This window comes from Rhinatrema bivittatum, chromosome 6 (genome assembly GCF_901001135.1).
Source record: "Rhinatrema bivittatum chromosome 6, aRhiBiv1.1, whole genome shotgun sequence".
Taxonomy (NCBI): domain Eukaryota; kingdom Metazoa; phylum Chordata; class Amphibia; order Gymnophiona; family Rhinatrematidae; genus Rhinatrema; species Rhinatrema bivittatum.
Window position 1 is genome coordinate 254589773 of NC_042620.1, and position 19974 is coordinate 254609746.

Below are 19974 nucleotides of genomic sequence, written 5' to 3' on the forward strand. Positions count from 1 at the left end.
ATTATTTTATAAGGTTTATGTTATGTTATGATCCGTTTCATTGTTAATATTCTACCTCTGTTCTTTGTATCGCCCAGAGCGAACGTTGTGGTTACATTGTAAACCGTTGTGATATGTATATTTTACAGGAACATCGGTATAGAAAAGCAAAAAAATAAATAAATAAATAAATCTATAAGTGTCCGTTTTAGAGAGTATTTCCTTTTGAACTCTTCCACATCTCCATCCCAGGGAGTGGTCTAGGATTGTTCAAAAGCAGTAGTACGGGGTCTTTTAATATCACATGCTACCTTTAAGAAGAAGGGAAGAGAACTCAAACGATCTCAGCTGTTGGCCAAAATTTCCAGATTATCCCATATCCATATGCAGACTTAATCCCAATCAGCTCTTCAGCAACTATCTTTAGCTAGATCAGAGCTACAGTTATTAGATGATGGGCTTTTGCTTCATCAGCTGGAGACAGCTAGGCAGGAGCACTTTGAGGGTGGGAACAAGACTAGTCGCTATTTAGCCCAGCGTTTGAAATCATTCCATACCCAAGGCTCCATAGCTAAAATTAAAATTTGTTAAGCGCCATGCCAACAAACTACAACTGGGGAAATAGTTACTAAGTCTGCTGATATTAGGGACTATTTTTCCCAATTTTATGGCTCTCTTTATAACACAGACAGGGGTTTTTCCTGGCTGGGCCATATAGCAATAGTTAAATGAATATTCTCCCCCCGTTTTCTGTACCTGTTTCTCAAGCTTCCTATCTTTCTGAGGGCCAACTCAGGTGGTTAATTCAAATGTCACAAAGAGATCTAATGACCCAGATGTATTATGGTCTATGGTTGGGGGGGGGGGGGGGCTAGGAAAAAGGACAAAGCTGGGATTGGAAATGCTAGAGAACTAATCCAAGGCTGAATAGCACACTCGCTCACCTGCTGCAGTGAGGTTTAAGGCTTCTAATGGTAATATTGGGGCCCCTTCTTAATACATATGGGGCCAAGAAAATATCTGATAATGCATTGTATCAGAGAAGCAAAAATCACAGAACGTGAGTGGTTGGGGAACTGAATCCCTAGGCATGTGAGCCTACTCAGACGAAGTGTGCCACTACTAACATAAATTTGCACACAATGGGCTGGATACTTACAGAAACCTATGTTATGCCCTGTAGCTTTTTAAAGACCACAATACTTTCTACATTTCCTCTAGAATAATGCAATGTCAATAAAAGGGTAAATAGTAGGTTGGGGGAAAAACACACCTTGCTAAAAAGAAAGGCCATTTCTCGAAGTCTGAACAAATTCCTTAGCAGACAACATGAACTCATTGCCACCTAGGTGCTATGATTAGTGTATCATCTCTGGGGACATTAACATAAAGTCATAGAAACGTGCCAGCAAAAAAAAGACCATATGGACCTATCTAGTCTGCCTTCCCGCCCACCTATTTTAGCTTTACTATTCCCATCACTACCTCAGAGATTCCCTGAGGTTGATATTCACATGCTACTTAGCCGAATTAGTAAGGCTTATCCTGCTAAGTGAAAGCCATTGAATATCTAGCTCCATTCAGGGGTTGCTACTTAGCCAGATAAGACACTTATCCACCTAAATAGTTAGCCAGATAGTCAATGGGTGGGCAGTGGGTGTAACTGGGTGACACTACTTATCCAGCCAACTTAGCCGGATAAGTAGCAATGTTCAGATTTATCTGGTTAAGTTAACTGGATGAGTTAACCGTGCTGCTGAATATCCCGTGTAAGTTAACTGGATAAGTCTTATCTGGCTAACTTACCTAGATGTCTATGTCTGAGTATTGACCTCCCTGTATTATCCCATGGTTTTAGATACTGTTTTTGTCCCCATCACCTCCATTGGGAGGCCATTCCATGCATCTACTTCCTTCTCTGTAAATAAATATTTCCTGAGTCTACCCCCTTTCACCCTCATCCCATGACCCCTTCTCCTAGAGCCTCCTTTCTGTTGAAAGTGGCTCACTTTCTGTGCATGAGAATCTTGTAGATATTTAAATGTCTCTATCCTATCTCCCCTATCTCTCTTTTCCTCTAGCATATACATTTACATCTTTAAGTCTGTCCCCATATGCTTTAGAATCAAGAAAACTGACCATTTTAGTAGCCACCTTCTGGACTGAATCCAACCAGTTTATATCTTTTTTAATGTATGGTCTTCAGAACTGTACATAGTATTCCAAACAAGGTCTCACTGATTTTACTCTTTAGAATAGTTTCTATAATTTTTCCCAGCAGTGAAGTTAGGCTCACCAGTGTATAGTTTCTCAGATCTCCTCTGGAGCCCTTTTTAAAAACCGATGTCACATTGGCCACCCTCCAAACTTCAGGTTCAACAGACAATTTTAATGATAGGTTACAAATTACTAGTAATAGATCTGCAATATCATTTTTCAGAACTTTAGGCTATAAACCATCTGGTCCAGGTGATTTTGAAGAAAGCTACAGGGTGTCTGCCTGATTTCAGTCTCCACTCCTGCTCAAGCCCCTCCCCTCGCAAATAGCCTGCAGGCAACCCTCTCCTTCTGTTGTTCTCCCCATCCTCCTGTTCTGAAGTGAACCGAGGGGTGGGGGGGATGAAATTGGAGTGGACAGAGAAAGTAATCAGAACGTTTGATTCCTCAAAGAGCTCTTAAAACCTTATGTAGAGAACCTGAAATAATTCTTGACTGGAAAGACTAATCCAATTCTTGTAGAGGGGAGCAGAGTGATGTGGTTAGCAGTAGTTGAGGGTTTTGGCTCCCCCATGTGGGAGATTCAGATGGTGTGCTCTACCAGTTTTCTTGAGTTACCCTTCTCAGGGACAGCCTGAATGTGCTGTCCACACTTCTGGTTATTTTTTGCTAGGAACAAGACTTTGGGGGGGGGACAAAGCCATGGGTAAATAAATGAAGACAGAGGGATCGATGTAATAAGGTGTGCTGAAGCTGTTGCGGGTTTGTGCATATTCGTATGCATGTTTTCCTGTGCAAAGCCCTATACAGGGTTGTAATAAGGGTTTTGTGCATGGGAAAAAAGCACATATGAATGCGCTTATGATTTTTCCTGCACAAATGCATGCTAAGAGATTGCAAAGGAGGCGATTAGCTATTCATAGGCAAAGTAGTGAGCCTCGCTAATGCTAGTGTGGGTTTTTTAATGCAGGTTTTTTTACCGCCATGGTCAGGGCACAAGTGTCAGCGCTGACTCAGGAGGCCTATGTCGGTATCCGAGCATCCTGAAAACCACCTAGCTGAGCACCTATCTTGGCCTCCGAGTGGCCAGCTTAACTAGGCACTTTTCTGGGCACCTGATCGTATACTTTCACCACCAAGTAAGCGCCTAGCTGAGTGCCTGAGCAGCAATATTTGCTAGGCAACTTTCTGGACACCAGAGTGTTCATAATTGCTCCTGGCTGAGTGTCTATGTCGGCACCTGAGCATTCAGATTGGTGCCCAACTGAGCACCTATCTCACTGCTATGCCAGTGTGAATTAGCATTAATGATAATATTTGCCATGTTTTCTGTAGCATAGTTATTGAAATATTAAAAATATTTTCCAGGGTCATACTTTCACTTAATAGGGAGACCCGTTCGCTCACTCGCTTTTATGCACGAATTATCAGCGCAGGTTTGAGAACAGATTTGGCCGCTTATTACATAGGCCCTTATCACGCTTAGGCATGCGCATTTTCCCATATGTGTGCGGATTTCTGCATGCAATTCATCTGCATAATTAATTTTTTTACATCCCGCAGAAGCCGCAGCTTCAGCCGCATGAGCTGATCTAAACCTGCGGCTGTTTTGTCACGGGTCTTATTATATCAGCCCCAGAGTGCCTTATCCTCTATTTTTGGTTCATGGTTTTGGAAACCTTATGGTGAGAGAGGAGGAGGTATTTCCACACCTCCTTCCTCTTATTTGATTTCCCCTTTGAGTAAGATTTTTTTTCCTTTTTTGCTTACTGAGTACCCTAGAGCCCAGGAACTATGGCAATTTGTAACATTTGTTTATCTATGACTGTTCATTTTTTTTATTTATATTATTTTGTATACTGATATTCTATACTCAATCATACTGGTTCACAAATATAAGAAATAAAAACAATACAAAAATTCATAATAAAATTCATATGCAATATACAAAAAATCTAAAATTAGGATAAAACATGCCATAGAAATGAATAGTTAAACTGAAAATATGAAAACAGATAGCAATAAGAATAGAAATAAAAGTGTAAAATAAAATAACATTGATAAACATAATGAAAATAAATAAAAGCAATAGTAGTCTCTCCATATGTTCATAACACAGCCTTAGATAAACGTCTAAAATATAACACACTCAATTTCGTCTCCAAAAGCCTTTGTAAAGAGCCAGGTCTTAAGATTTTTTTTTTAAGTTTGATAATTAGGTTGAAGTCTCAGTTCACTAGGAAGAGAATTCCATAAGCCTGGGCTCGCTATAGACTTGGAAACTCCAGCAAATGTGTTCTTGTTTGAAGATACAGTTTGAGTGAGACCCTCCTTTATGCCAAGGTGTGGGTTTGAGAGAAACATCCGTCAGTACTTGGAAGAAGTTAGCATACAATCAGAGGGTCAAAGAGGGGAAAGAAGTGTTTTGTGGTGTTTTCCCTATCCAGCTTGAGAAAATACAGCCCTTGCCTATGTGCCGAGTCCACTATACCAGCTGCCTGACCATTTGTATATTTTTTAACCCACAGAGACTTACAGGTATCAGAAGCCTTGGTGAGGCCCCCACCTGGAGTACTGTGTTCAGTTCTGGAGACCTTATCTCCAAAGGGACAGAGACAGGATGGAGGCGGGCCAGAGAAGGGCGACCAAAAAGGTGGATTGTCTTCATAAAATGACTTATGAGGAGAGATTAAAGAATCTAAATATGTACACACTGGAGGAGAGGAGGAGCAGAGGTGATATGATTCAGGCTTTCAGATACTTGAAAGGTTTTAATGATTTATGGTCAACAACAAACCTTTTACAATGGAAAAAAATCAGTAGAACTAGGGGTCACGATTTGAAGCTCCAGGGAGGAAGACTCAGAACCAATGTCAGGAAGTATTTCTTCACGGAGAGGGTGGTGGATGCCTGGAATGCCCTTCCGGAGGAAGTGGTGAAGACTAAAACTGTGAAAGATTTCAAAGCGGCATGGGATAAACACTGTGCATCCATAAAGGCTAGAGGATGGGAATGAAGAATAGAGCCATGGGGGTGACTTGCTGGAATGTTAACTACCTGGGGTTTACTACCCTTACTCAAAAAATCCCTTGCATGGTTAATGCAACCCCAACATTGCTTTCTGCTTCAACAGCAAAGGGAAATGTGGAAAAGAGGATTTGCATTCAGAAAACAACCAAAAAGGACTGAACTTTATAATCTGAGTAAACAAATAAGCGTGGGGGTAGCTTGCTTATTACAGTGGTTACTACCCTAAACCAATTAAGCCTGATACATCACTTTGAATGCATATGCAGCGTTGCTATCTGCTTCAACGGTAGGGGGAAGTGAGGAAAACAGGATTTACATTCAGACATCATCCAACAAGGCATCGATCTGTGCAATCTGGGGTAAACGAGCATCGGTGTAACTTGCATGATGCGGCGGTTAGAACCCTTAACCATAAGCCTTTTACTCACCTTTGATGCAACTCCAATATTACTCTCTGCATCAATGACAGGAGATGGCAGGAAATTTGAATCAAACAGTTACCAACATGAGCCCTGAAGTTGGAGGTTGGTGAAACAGATAAGTATGGGAAAATAAGTGTGGAAGCTTGCTGGGCAGACTAGATGGGCCGATTGGTCTTTTTCTGCCGTCATTTCTATGTTTCTATTTTTTGTGCCCCAACGGGGGGATACACGGGTTATGTATCAGTCTTAATTATAGCAATCTCTTTCATGACTGTGCCTTGGGGAATAACCACAGGAATGTTTATCTGCCTTTACATTTCTGTCAAAACACGTTTGTTCACTATCATTGTCAGTTAGACATGAAACATATTGCATATTAAGATCTGTACTTATCTGAGGATATAAAATTTGTCTTCTATGTCACTGCTACACAGACATCTGAAAAAATGAAGGGCTGCTTGCCACCTGCCTCATGTCAACTGTAAGGATTTATAAGTGTAAGCTGCAGCCTATGAGCTGGCATCCTTCCCCCTCTTGCGTCTGGGGCAGACAACCTGGCAGAAACTTACTACTTCTGCTACCTTTTATATGTGACCCAAATAGCCAGGGATTCACGCAATGCTATTTGTCTCATGTAAACAATTTATTAGAAGGCACTTAGACTTACTATCAGAAATAATACTAACAAATTAGCACTCTTAGGTAAGTTACTATAATACTTGGTACAGCATAAACTTATAATGATTAAAGCTTAGCAGATATGAATAAATTAGCAGAAGCATAACACATAACCTTAGCTGGAATTTGCTTAGAATATTACTAAGAACCTGAGCGTGATACATCCAGAAACATACTCAGGCAACTACCACACTGAAGATTGTCTCTGTCACTGATCTGTGAGAGAAGCTGGAGTTCACAAAAGCTATTGCTGTTGCTAGAAGCATGCATTGGTATCTTTGCTTGTCTGCTGAGCAGAGAGTATTTGTCTAGTCCCTGGAGAGGAAAAAGACAAGTTTGACTCTAGCTAAAATTAGCAGGCAGGAGGCTTCTCATATGGGTAGTGCCCTCCAGGATACTAGATCCCATCCATCAGCTGGGTGGCAGGGAGGGGTGTAATAACGTGGGGTCATCTTCTTGATAGTGAGTCCCCGGTCATCCTTTTAGTGGTATTAATTGATCTTTGGCGCTGCCTCTAGAGCTCCTCTCTCATGCTATTTTTAAGAGCCAGAATTATGCATATTCAGAAGCTCAGTCATATTAAAGCTGGGCCTCAAAACTGGGTTTCTTCTTCACTTCGAATTGCTGGACTTCTCCCAGCTTGACCACCAGATTGGAAGGTCATCCATCCGTCATGTGGCAGAGAGCTGACCTGTCTGATAAGGCCCCTTTTGGGATTGAAGGGTTCAGTTTCCGGACAGAAGGGAGCTTTGCTGAAGGCCTTAGGTCTGTCCCCTCATGTACACACACACACACACACGTACACATGCACTCTTGGCCTGCATGGTCTTGGATCCCCTCTGTTTGCTGAGAGAAGATTTCATTCTTTAAGGGAAGCCCCTAGTTAAATAGTGTGTGCTGCAGATCAGATAATTCAGTCCTGTATTGCTACTCTGATAGAAGTTTATCATCTCTGTATCTCTCTGCTGAAATACAGGTCCAGGGTCTATTTTGTGTCATCAGAATCCATCTTGCTGCATACACTGTTTGAAACTGATAGTTTCTCCATACACAACCTGAACAGGATGATTCAGTCATAATTATTTTTCTGTATCTGTAGATTTTAATTACTACTTTCCTTAGAGAAATTGGAGTTATAAGTGCATAGATGCTCTAGGTGCAGAACCAGGACTGGATCAAGCTGTTTGGGTTGACTTAGATCAAGTGGCAACTTAAGGCACATTCATAAATATTTCCTTAGTTTGCTGGTTTAGTAAGTGTGTTCAAAGTTTCCAAAGCATGCCATTTCTACTAAAACCAGCATGGCAACAACCATGTTGTATCCTTCCCTTAAAACTGTACAGCACAAACAGGACAGAACAACTGTGACCTATTTTCTCTGGTACTCGCTAGCGTTGTTTTACAATTCATATATCTCCTAAAGCAGTGCTTCTCAACCAGTGCGTGCCTTGGGAAAGTGTCTCCGACGCTGCAGTGCTGACAGCCTCCCTGGGCTCATGCTGCTTCTATGGGACAGTGCCCCAAATCTCTTGCTTGCTGCTTCAGCCCCTCTTTCTAAGTCTGAGTGAGACCGGCGAGGAAGGGCAGGAGCAGGGAATGGCAGGGAAGGCCTCTGTCCAGCCCTTTCCCACATCCTCCTGCTGCCTGGAGTCCAGCGCTCTTCTCTGCTGTGCTCTGCTTACTTGGAGAGTCACTGCCCCTAGACCTTTGATGTCTGTGCTGCAGGGAGTTGGGACTCAGATGAAGGCAGAGTAGGAAGGCATGCAGAGATGCAGCCCGGTGAGAATGATTTGTGAGAAAGGAGGTGAGGGAAGGAGTGAGTGAATCTTTGGTGGGGGGAGGCAGTACAAAAGGTGATGAATATTGAGGAAGGAGTGGGTATATGCTTGTGGAGGGGAGGGCACAGGATGTTGCTCCTGCTCTGGGGTCAGGGAGAGGATTGGAAAAACAAACCAGGGCCACACCAGAGAAGAGGGAGGAAGGGAGAGAAGGAGGATCAGATATGAAGGTGGAAAAAAACAGAAGGAAGCAGGAGAAGGGAGAGAGAGAAAAGACCAGGGACTGAAGAAGAGGAAGAAGGGAGAAAGGACCCTGGATAAGGGACCAGGAGAAGGAGAGGGGAAGAGGACCCAAGATAGAGAAAGACAGAGAGGATCAGGTACTGGGAAGATAGAGATGGAGAAATGACTCACAGATAGGAAGAGAAAGGGGATGAGAGAGACCCTGGATTTGGGGGTGGGGAATTCTGGGAGATAATGGAAGAGAAAGGGAATAAGGAATGGATGATAGGCAGCAGGAGAAAGAGGAGAAGGAAATGAGGAAAGGAGAGATCAAGAAAAGAGAAAAGGGCACTAGACAGAGAGAGAGAGAGAGAGGAAAACAAAAAAGGAGCAAAGAGAAGACCTAAGAATGAGAAAAAAATAATCAGCCAGAAAAGCAGGCCACAGTCATCAAAGATTGGAAGCGATTTATTGCCTGATAGAGAATATTAATAAAATATACAGGGACACAGATCAAAGTGCTGTGAAGAGTTATAATTTGTTGGCTAATTTTGACTTTCTAGTATATAATTAATTCTTTTATTTACAAGACATACCCACCAGCACGAATGCTTTTGTGCTGGGCCCAAAAATATTTTGTGGTAACAAAACTTAAAGAATGTGTGTTTAGATATATTTTGAGATTTTCCATGGGGACGGTCTACCACACTACCTCTCTCACACCAAGATGAACTGCTTGCTCTCTACTTACGCTACAGGAACAAGGGTACCAGTTTCACCAGGCAGAGCTCTGCTAATCTTACCTTATCTCCCTCCTTCCCACTGAAAGGAGAAGAGCAACGCTTCTTACCTGTGTGCACCTCTTATGCCAGCTTCAACCTGACGTTTGACTAGATGGGGCCCTGTAATCTCACAGGACCGGCTTGTTCTGCACGTTCAGGTGTCAGGGTTAAGCCGGCAGAATGAGGCTAACACAGATAAAACATGCTACTCTCCTCCTGTAGGTGAGGGGGGTGGAATGGGGAAGAGTGAGAATTATGCAAAATTTGGTTTGGTGCACCAGGAGGATTCAGCAAACTTGAAAGTTTGCCATGAAATAAAAAAATGTTGGGAAGCACTGCCCTAAAGTGCTTTCCTTATGTAATCCCTGCAACAAGAATGAAAAATGCAACAATACAGGATAATCTGCACATTTCCGAAACATCTTCCTAGGCGATTTGAATCTGAGAGAGATTTGTGGAAGGAAATCATGATCCGCATGCCCCTGCCTCTTATATGAGGCTCAGAATTCAGATATCCAGAGTTTCCTCAGTACACAGGAACAGCATGATGGCTAAGAACGCAGTAGGGATCAGAGCCGTTACTGTGTGAAGGGTGGTGGCAGCAGAGGCAGTGGGAACAGTCGATATGGAGGTCTGGACTTGCCGATTGCCAATGTTCTGTGGAGGTCGGAAATTATTTACCATTTTCTGAGGTTCACCTGAGGTTCCAGAGTAGAGCTGCTGGGGAAAGGCATTGATCTAGAATAGAATGTGAAAAGAAGACAGTGCAGGTTTAAAGACTGCATGTAATATCCTAAACAATTAGGAAAATGGAGAGAAATGGAGGAGGGGTAGAGGAGAGGGGAGAGAAGAGAAGGAAACCAGGGTGGGAAAAGAAGGGATGGAGAAGGGTGAGTATCTTACACTCACATCTCAAGATATCTCCTGAGCTGCCCTCTCTGCTCCTCTCTCTCCATCTTGGGATGTGAGTGTAAGATTCGCCTTTGCCACTCTTTCTCTGTATGTGATCTTAGGACAAGCGACTTTATTTTTGTATGCCTCAGTTCTTGCAGACATTCAGCCCGATCCAGTAAAGTCCGTGGGAGAGCGGACGAACGCCCGCTCTCCCGGCGCACGCACCGGCCCTTGGCCGGTGCGAGCGATCCAGTATTCAAATGAGCTGACGCGGTGCAAACGAGGGAAAGGAGGCGCTAGGGACACTAGCGCGTCCCTAGCGCCTCCTTTTGGCCTGGAGCGGCGACTGTCAGCGGGTTTGACAGCCGACGCTCAATTTTGCCGGCGTCGGTTCTCGAGCCTGCTGACAGCCACGGGCTCGGAAACCGGACGCCGGCAAAATTGAGCGTCCGGTTTTCGGCCCGACAGCCGCGGGCCGAATTCAAAATTTTTTTTTTTTTTTTTTTTACTTCTTTTTTACTTTTGGGGACCTCCGACTTAATATCACTATGATATTAAGTCGGAGGGTGCACAGAAAAGCAGTTTTTACTGCTTTTCTGTGCACTTTCCTGGCGCTGGAAGAAATTAGCGCCGACCTTTGGGCGGCGCTAATTTCTTAGAGTAAAATGTGCGGCTTGGCTGCACATTTTACTTACTGGATCGCTCGGGAATACCTAATAGGGCCATCAACATGCATTTGCATGTTGAGGGCGCTATTAGGTGCCGCGGGTGGGCCGCGTGTTTTCCTCCCCTTACTGAATAAGGGGTAAGGGAAAACACGCGTCCAGAGCAGGGTGACAGTGCGCTCCGACGGAGCACACTTTACTGGATCGACCTGATTGTTTTTATTAAAATGTTGATAAAGGATTTATTTAATTTATACTCTGCCTTTCAGACATTTCAAAGCAGATTACATTCAGGTACTGTGGATATTTCCCTGTCCCCAAAGGGCTCACCATCTAATCTTGTACCTGAGACAATTGAGGGTAAAGTGACTTGCCCAAGGTCACAAGGAGCAGCAGCATGATTTGAAACCTGGCTTCCCTAGTTTGTAACCTTCTGCTGTAATAACTAGGCTACTCCTCCGATGTTAGTCAAAGTACATGAAAAACATAATATAAAATATGCATTAGAAGTCTCATAACATGTAACAAAAATATATATCCTGCATGTGGAAATGGCATTATTGTGTCACAAAGAGTCCAAGGGCAGGGCCATGTGCCTCAGTTCCAATCCTCATTGTGGCACTGATTGTGCTCTTGGTGTGAAGTCAAGTTTGAGGGCAATTCTCAAAGCCAATTTACCAGGTGAAGTAGGATGGAAGAAAATTGCCCCCTCAAATGTAGCTAAAATTATCTGCGGGATTCACAATATCCATACTTTAATCTGCATTAAAAAGGGCTGTTCCTTTGGGCATGTTTAGGTTGAGGAGGGGAAATAGTGCTGTATATGTAGAGGTCGATATTGAGCTGAGGAGCGGCTAGTTAAGTTAGTTGGATATACCTATCCGTCTAACTTAACAGGGCCACGCCGCTGAATATCCCCAGCTATCTTAAAGTTAGTCGGTTATGTCAAACGTTAGCAGACCAGAGTTATAACTTAAGCGGCTAACTCTGGCCTGCCCCAAAATGTCTCCCACCCGCCCCCGAACGCCTTCAACTTATGTGCCTAAATATAGCACTGAATATCCCCGGCTAGCCATTTAGATGGATGACTTTTCAGTTGTTCTCTAACTAGCTTTTCAATATCGACCTTTAATTTTCAAATGTAGGTGTGCTATTTTCCCCATCTCAGCTGACCACACAAAAGAGTAAGTGCAACGTATGCATACTGTGTGTGAATTTTCAAAAAGAAAGTATCTGTGTGGTTTCCCTTTGAAAATTCTGGTAAACCATCCATATTAAAACCTCCTGTGTAGTTTGCACCTATGCAGGCTGTTTGAAAATTGTCCCCTTTATTTTCTTGTGTTTCCAGGTTTGGAATGCCTGGTTTTGCCCTTAGTTTACCCTTCACATTGCACCTGCCTATGATTATTGCTTGTAAATGGTTTAATTAAAAGCAAAAGAGAAAGATGGAAGGATGGATAAAGGAAAAAAGGAACAGTGAGAAAAGAAGAGAAAGGGATATATGGCAATTCTTATAAAAAGAAAGACCAGGACTGAGGGGTACAAAAGGGAATCTCCAGGGAATACACACCAAGGTAGGGGTATTGTAACATGGCCTCTAATAGGAAAGAGACAGGGGACTGTAAATAAATGATTGGAAGAGGACACTAACCACACTAGCAGGGACAAGAATTGGGTTCTTAAAGACAGTCCAAATCACAGCCTCATCACAGGTAGGGGTGGTCAGGGATCCCAGGTAGCGGTAATAACTAGTGAGATCCACCTGCCCAAGTACGGAATTGATGGAAATTGTAGCATTCAGAGGCACGCTTAAACCTGCAAATAGGAAAGATGGAAGAAGCCAAATGATTCCAAGACTCAATGTGTTAATAACAGTGCAAAAAGCTTACCCGTGAAGTAATGGAGGGGAAAAGAAATAAAGTTCTGTGAGCCATCAAACAATATCATGTGATCAGGTATCAAGAAAGTCTGCATCGCACCCATCCCAGGGACCACTTACCCTATGCCTTATCAGATACGAAGGACTTCGTATTGGACATAAGGTGCTATTGCAATGGTAAACTTGTGGGACTTTTTATTTATTTGTTGCGTTTTATATACCATCATTCGGTAGAGCCATCATAACGGTTTATGAACGTTATACATTTTCTTAGCAGTTGTGCAACAATAAAAAACAATTTTTACCCAAAACAGAGAGTTATGGTTACAACAAAAAAAAAAAGAAAAGAAAACTGTAAGCTTTATGAAGGAAAATAGGGGATCAGTTAGGCCTTAGGGAAAGTGCTCATACAAGGACTTCAATTCATCGCCAGATAGGTTTTGCAATCTGTGGTCTGCAGGCCCGTGTCACGGACCTCCACTCTTACCTCCAGCCTGGATCCAGGTGCACTGCTTCCCGACACCGTGGCCAGCCTCCCCTTTGAGGTCGTGGCCATCCGATATAGCATGGCCAGGCCAAGACCGCTGCCTCCGCAGACTATGCTGGAGGGAGCCCTTAGGTGCACACATGCCCGACTTGACAGCACTTAAAGGGCCCACAGTTGAAAATTCCCTGCGGTGCCTTTTGATGACATCAGACTCATTCCAGTATTTAAAGCAACCTCTCCCTGCAGCCTACGTCTCAGCAACAGGTCGAAGTCTCCTGGAGAAGTGCTTTACCTCTGCATTCTTGCTTCCTGCTTCTTGGTTTCTGCTGTGTGTCTTCCCAGTACTCCTGTGTCATGTTCCTGGTTCCTTGGCAGTCTGGTTTATCTCCTGAGTTCTTGTCTTCATGGTCAGTCTTCCTTCATCTGTCTTCAGCGTCTCATTTTGCTCCTGTGGCCCCTCAACCCCCTCTCTCCTTTTCATTCCTTGTCTCTTCAGTTTGGACTTCTGGCTTTGACTTTGGACTGGACTTCTGGCATCGACTCGGATTGGACTTCTGGCTTGACCTCGGATTGTGCCGTGACGCTGCTTGGCCTCCGCCTGCCCCTGGCAACTGCCTGCTTCCGCTTCTGACTGAACTCCACCTGCCCAGACCTCTGCCTGAACTACGACTCTGCAAATACGCTGCCTGCCTCCGACCACAGCCTGAACCTGACCTGATGACTGCTGCCTTCTTGTCCTGACTCCACTTCCTGCTCTGTGCTGGCCTGCAGTGACTTCATTGTAACGGATCGTCACCTCCACAGAGGCCTGCACCTAAAACCAGCCAGCCCTGGCACTTGAGGGCTCAATGTAAGGGGAATGTGGGCTGGTATTGGCGAAGCTCCAGTTGGGCCTCTGCTTCAGCCAGCTCCGCCTGCCGATTGTGGGGACCTGCAGTGCTTCCTCCCTGCAAGTCGTGCCAACTCTCCCTCGGCTCAAGGATCCACTTCTGAAACAATATGAGAGTCAAGGAAATAAATTTTGTTTGCACTGTGCTGTGGAATTGATTGCAAGGGCATGGTGTGTGATTTTTCCCATCTTCCTGTGGATTACTTTGTGGGGAGCACTATCAGGTATTTGGAAGCCTCAATGGACCTCGAATCTTCCTTCAATCTAATCTGATCATGTAACTGTATAATTGTTATCCCAATGATATTTAAGATCATCACAGCTAGATGTTGTTAGTTATCAGGTGGTTTCTCAGCCTCACAATACATTACAACAGTGGCAAGTGAGTATACACGAGAGAAAAGAGCAGTCCTTTGATTAATAGCAACTTTATAACAAGTCTCACACTTCAGGTCCACATAAACATTTTATGGTGCTAATTCCATTCAGCATTTAATCCACAGACAAGTACAAATCAGAATCATCTTTTAACAGGGAACTTCCATAACCATAATTCAAAGTGACTGATTGGTGGAAACTACTTTACGATAGATGTCCTAGATCTATTCATATCCTCAATTCATCATAAAGAGAGCTCCTTGTTGCTTCTGTTACTGCAGCAACCACTTTGTACCTACAGACAGCAGCAGCAGCAGCAGCAGAGTAGTGGCTTCACCATGTCCTACCCCACTATTTGGGAATGATTGAGGAAAGAAGAGACTTTATTGAGTGCTCTGAAATTTATTAATATAGTAGATGAAAGCAAACAATGATCCATTGTTCCATCCAGTTGCCTAGTTAGTCCTGTCCATACTGCAAGGATATATCCCAGTGGGTAGCTGTTCAAGCTTAACTGCTTGTAGGATATTCTCCTTAACCAAGTCAGTTTTTGTTTGCTTCCTTGTTGGTTCACTACTGTTCGAGATAGGTGACTATACAAGATCCCATATTTATTCCAACACTCTGCAACCCCACCCCCACCCCCTCCACTCCCATGTTTTATCACTAAACTTTGAAATAATTTAGATTGCTATTAAATTAGTGAGGCTGCTGCCCTAACATCTGGTCTTCTAGGTCTTCATGGCTTTGATGGGGTACTCAAATATCACCAACCTGCCAGAACTGACCTAGTTGGTTTCTGAGGAGTTGTAGCCTACTGTACCAACCCAGAAATCTGATGGCGTGATTCCTTTTTTTGTCTTTGTTTTGTTTCTTTCCTTGTCTCTTCTCTTGAAGGAATGAAGGATGGCTTGTTTGCAACCTTCCAATCCTGTTCCTTTTACTTTCAAAGATCTGCACCTCAAATACATGACTTGCCCTTTTTGCATTGAATCATAATTGCCAAACACTCAGCCATTTCTCAAGCTTTCTTAGATCACGTCTTATTCTGTCTATTCCCTCAGGGGTATCCATTCCACTGCAGATCTTAGTGTCATCTACAAAAGGGCAAATTTTTCCCTCTAACCCCTCCACAATATCATAGAAACACAGAAACATGATGGCAGAAAAAGACCATATGGTTTGTCTAGTCTACCCATTCATGCCAACTGCTTGGCTTTACAATCCCTACTACTCCCGGTGCTTGTCTCATGCTTTCTTGAATTCAGACACTATCCTTACCTCCACATTGACTAGAAGGCTCTTCTATGCATCCATTCACAAAGATACTGAACAAAACTGGCCTCTGAACTGATCACTAAGGCATTCCACTTATCACCACCCTGTATTGTCTATCATTCAACCAGTTTCTAATCCAGTCCATCACCTTGGGCTCATCTCCAGGCTTCTCAGTGTATTTATGAGACTTATATGTGGAACAGTATCCAAAGCTTTGTTGAAATCCAAGTAAACCACATCCAGAGTATGTCCTTGATTAAATTCTCTAGTAATCCAATATGTTGTCACTCATCCCACAACTTGCTGGATTTTAGATACTTCACTATCCTTTAGTAGAATCTCCATTAATTTTCCCACTGCCAAGATAAGACTCCAAGGTCTATAGTTTTCAGCCTCCTCTCTGTTACCACTTCTTGTAAAGAGGGACAAAATCTGCCCTTCTCGAGTCCTGTGGGACCATTCCAAACACCACAGATCTATTAAACAGATCTTTCAGCAGACTTCCTAGGATGTATCCCATCTGGCTCTATAGCATTTGTCCACTTGCAGTTTTGCTAGTTTTGCCCAGATCTTTCTGTACATGGTGTGGCATCTACCCCACTTCCATATATACTCCTGCCAATAGTCTCCAGTAAATACTGAAAAGAAATGTGTTTGTTTAGTATTTCCACTTTTTCCTTTTAACCCTCCATCCAGTCCTCCATTATCCCCCTAATTTTTACAATCCTGCCTCTCCATTTTCTTTCACAGACATACCTGAAAAAAGTTGTTACTTCGCATTAATTTATTAATTTATTTATTTTTTTAACTTTTATATACCGACATTCCTGTATAGCATACAAATCACACCAGTTTACAATGAAACAATAACATCGCATGAGAGCGTTACATAGAACAGATAACAATGTGTGAACTTTGAACAAAAAACCTCGCAAATGTGCGTAACGTTGAAAATAAGAGGGAGACGTTGAAAATAAAACAAGGGAAAAACAAGTAACTAGATAGGATGTGGGCTTGAAATAATTTGTAGAGTTATGCGATTTTACTCAAAATGGGCTGATGGATACTTAGTCAAAACCTTGAAAACATGAAACACTCATAGTAGAGTGTTTCATGTTTTAATGTCTTAGCTGTCCTTGATTCCACTCTAGCCTTTGCTGTCTACTTTCATTGCTTCTTTCAGTTGGAGCAGGTATTCTTCCCTGTGATCTTCTTTTTGAGATCCTTTGTACTTTTTGAATGCTTTTGGCATAAAATGGATACTCCAAGCCAACATCAGACAGCCCTCTTCCAGGTCAGCTAGCCCAAAGAGTAATCTCACCTGATTAGGCAGTTAACCACCTTGTATATTGGGGAGTAAGTCTTGTGTTAATCTATAAAGGTGGGCACACGAGTGTGTTGTTATGTGCTGTTTGCAATGAGGCATACCTTTGGTGGAAACTTGCTGTAGAAGGTTAGACAGAGTGTTCAGGGAGCTTGCGGAGTTATCTGTTACCTAGAAATGGAACATAAAAACATGCCATATTGAGTCAGATCAATAGTCCATTGAACCCAGTATCCAACCCTCAACAGTGGCTGATCTAGGTTACTTGGAAATACCTAGCCTATTCTAATAGGGAATCCATTCCCTGTTCACTCCTAGAAGTATGAGATGATGATCCCCAAGAGGGATAGTTTTAATTTCTTTTACTGTAGTTTGCTAATAGTGCTCACTTTGTTTCACAAAAATAAATAAATATATGACTGTGAACCACTGTGATGAGAAGATTTCTCATCTCCTGAAACAGCCTCTGGTCACCCAGAGTTGCAAATGTTGCTGTATGGAAAGAGGGAGTACAATTGTTAATGGAGAACATGAAAGTAAGAGGCACAGCAGACGTCTGAATGCTGTAGTCCTAATGCACAGTCCAGAGGAGTATCATAGTAGGATGCAGTGAGAATAACTAGAGAAAGCTTACAATAAGAAAAAAAAAAGCCTTGGGAAAAGGCGGAACAGGAATGCCAAACACAGTGCTGTCAGGAAGGCGTTGGCAGGGAGGTCATGCTGCCGGGGGAGCTAGAGCTGGTCAGACAGAACCATGCTTTGACTGAAGCCACTGTTACCAGAAAGCAAGAGAAACTGAAGAAAACCAGTAGGACCCACAGCAGAGTGGCAGACTATAGCCTTAAAATTGCCGACAGGAAGATACTGTCAGGGAAACAGGAAAGAGGTCATATGCATAAGCCTTTAGCTGGATAACTCAGAAGTTATACGGCTCAATGAATATTTGGGTACTTATCTAGCTAAATTTATTTATTTATATTTTATTTATTTGCGTTTTTTCTATACCGGCATTCATGGTTAGAAACCACATCATGCCGGTTTACAAGTAACAAGGGGTGAGAACAGAGAACGGAACATAAACAAGTGCAAGGAGATCAAAAGTTACATTACAACAAGGGTCTTAATATCTTTATATTACAACAATATCTTTATATTAATATCTTTATATTACAACAAGGGTCTTAATATCTTTATAGCCAGATAACTTTTCATCCGGCTATAATTTGGCCAGATAAATCAGGGTTGTTCCAGGGACGTAGCTGGGAGGAGCTAATTTAGCCAGATAAGTTATCCAGTTAATTCTGGTGCTCCCTTAGACCTGTCCTAAAGTTAGCTGGATAAACTTATCCGGCTAACTTTAGGCTAGTTAGATATATTCAGCAAGGTGGTCATGCTGCTGAATATACAGGTTAAGTTAGCCAGATAAGTTTATCTGGCTAACTTGCTGAGCCGCACAGTGGCTGAATATGGACCTCAGCATGGCCAAAGAGTAAGTGTTGGTCAGTTTGGAATGTGGGGGCTGGAATCGCCATTACTATGAGGTGAGGGAGTTCAAAGGAAATTGGTAGGACTTGCAATTCATGACTGGTTTTGAAGTGGTTGGATATTGCTTAAGAGGTAAGGTCTGGGTCTGATATTTGGCTTTAACCAGCAACCCTCGAATGCAGGGGCCAGGAAGCTGCAGAGGAGCCACAGAAGCATGGAAAAGTCAAGGGGCACTTACCCCTCCAGTTTCCAGGTAGTTAAACACAACCTCGGAAGGTCCCATTGGTTCAGCATAGGGCTTACCCTGATTCGTGATAGTATTTAAGGAGAGCAACAGAGGTATGAGATATGTCCTCCAGAACCTCTGCTATTCTGGCCATGTTCCTGCTCTGCATCTAGCTTTGCAGTCTTGCTCCAGTAATCCTCCTCCATTCTCTCTCTTGGGTTCCCAATCCTAAGCTTGCTCCAGTGTTACAACTGCCGGCTGAGACTCCTTCCATGCTAAGCCTCCCAAACCAGCAACTAACCCTTTCAGCAAGAAACCTCGGAGTCACTATAGACATGGAAATCATCCTCAAAAAACACATCAACACCATCATCAAAGATGGGTTCTTCAAACTCCAGACCCTCAAAAGACTCAAACCACTCCTCTTCCCATATGACTACATAACCATCCTCTAGACCTTACTATTCTCAAAGCTTGACTATTGCAACTCCCTTCTGCTCAGACTCCCTGCTGCCACAATCAGACCGCTGCAACTACTACAAAATGCAGCAGCCAGATCCCTCACAAACAGAAAGAAATCGGACCACATCACTCCCATCCTCAAGGACCTCCATTGGCTACCCATCATCTTCCGAATACAACACAAAGTCCTTGCACTCATCCATAAGTCACTCCACAATGACAAATTTAATTAGTTAAGCACACCCCTACGCTACCACACACCAGAACGAAACCTCCAATCCTCTAACACTGGTCTTCTTCACATCCCCACCCCAAAAGAAGCACATCTAACCATAACATGAGAAAGCGCACTGTCCATAGCCGGACCCTCAGTTTGGAACAATCTTCCAGCACAGCTAAGATCTGAAACCTCAACACAACTCTTCAAAAAACACCTAAAAACCTGGCTCTTCCGACAAGCCTTCCCCCAATGATCCTATCCCCCCAACACCACCTTTCCTTTTAGCACCATATTCCCATCCAACCCTTGTTACACACATTTTTCTGCTTCCAAGTCCCATGTCGCATGCTGATTATGTTCATGTTCATTACTTTTCTTTATAAGAACTCAAGTCTCACTAAGTTACATTAGAAGAGATTCGCATCCACTTATATTTATTATATTCTATATTTTTTATCATGTTGCCTCGTTAGAAATTCATTATTTATTTATTTATTAAAGGCTTTTATTTATTTATTTTATTTATTTTTAATTTTTATATACCGATGTTCATGTATGAAATACAAATCACTCCGGTTTACATAAAACAGTGAAATGCCCAAAAAAGGGGAAAGGGCTTTACATAGAACAATAGAACAAAGTACAAATTAAACAAATTATAATATGGTATAAAATAGTA

General features: G+C 42.8%; 1 protein-coding gene across 1 annotated transcript in view; it reads right to left on the reverse strand.

Moving 5' to 3' along the window:
• Positions 1-6303: 6303 nt before the first annotated feature.
• LOC115094121 (carbonic anhydrase 4-like) overlaps positions 6304-19974 on the reverse strand; it is a 72494-nt gene continuing 58823 nt past the window's right edge. The window contains exons 7-9 of the mRNA XM_029606842.1: positions 17007-17073; positions 12319-12482; positions 6304-9846 (exon numbers count right to left, since the gene is read on the reverse strand). Of these exons, the coding sequence (XP_029462702.1) occupies positions 9616-9846; positions 12319-12482; positions 17007-17073 (462 nt within the window). The 3' untranslated portion in view covers positions 6304-9615. The remainder of the gene's footprint in view (positions 9847-12318; positions 12483-17006; positions 17074-19974) is intronic.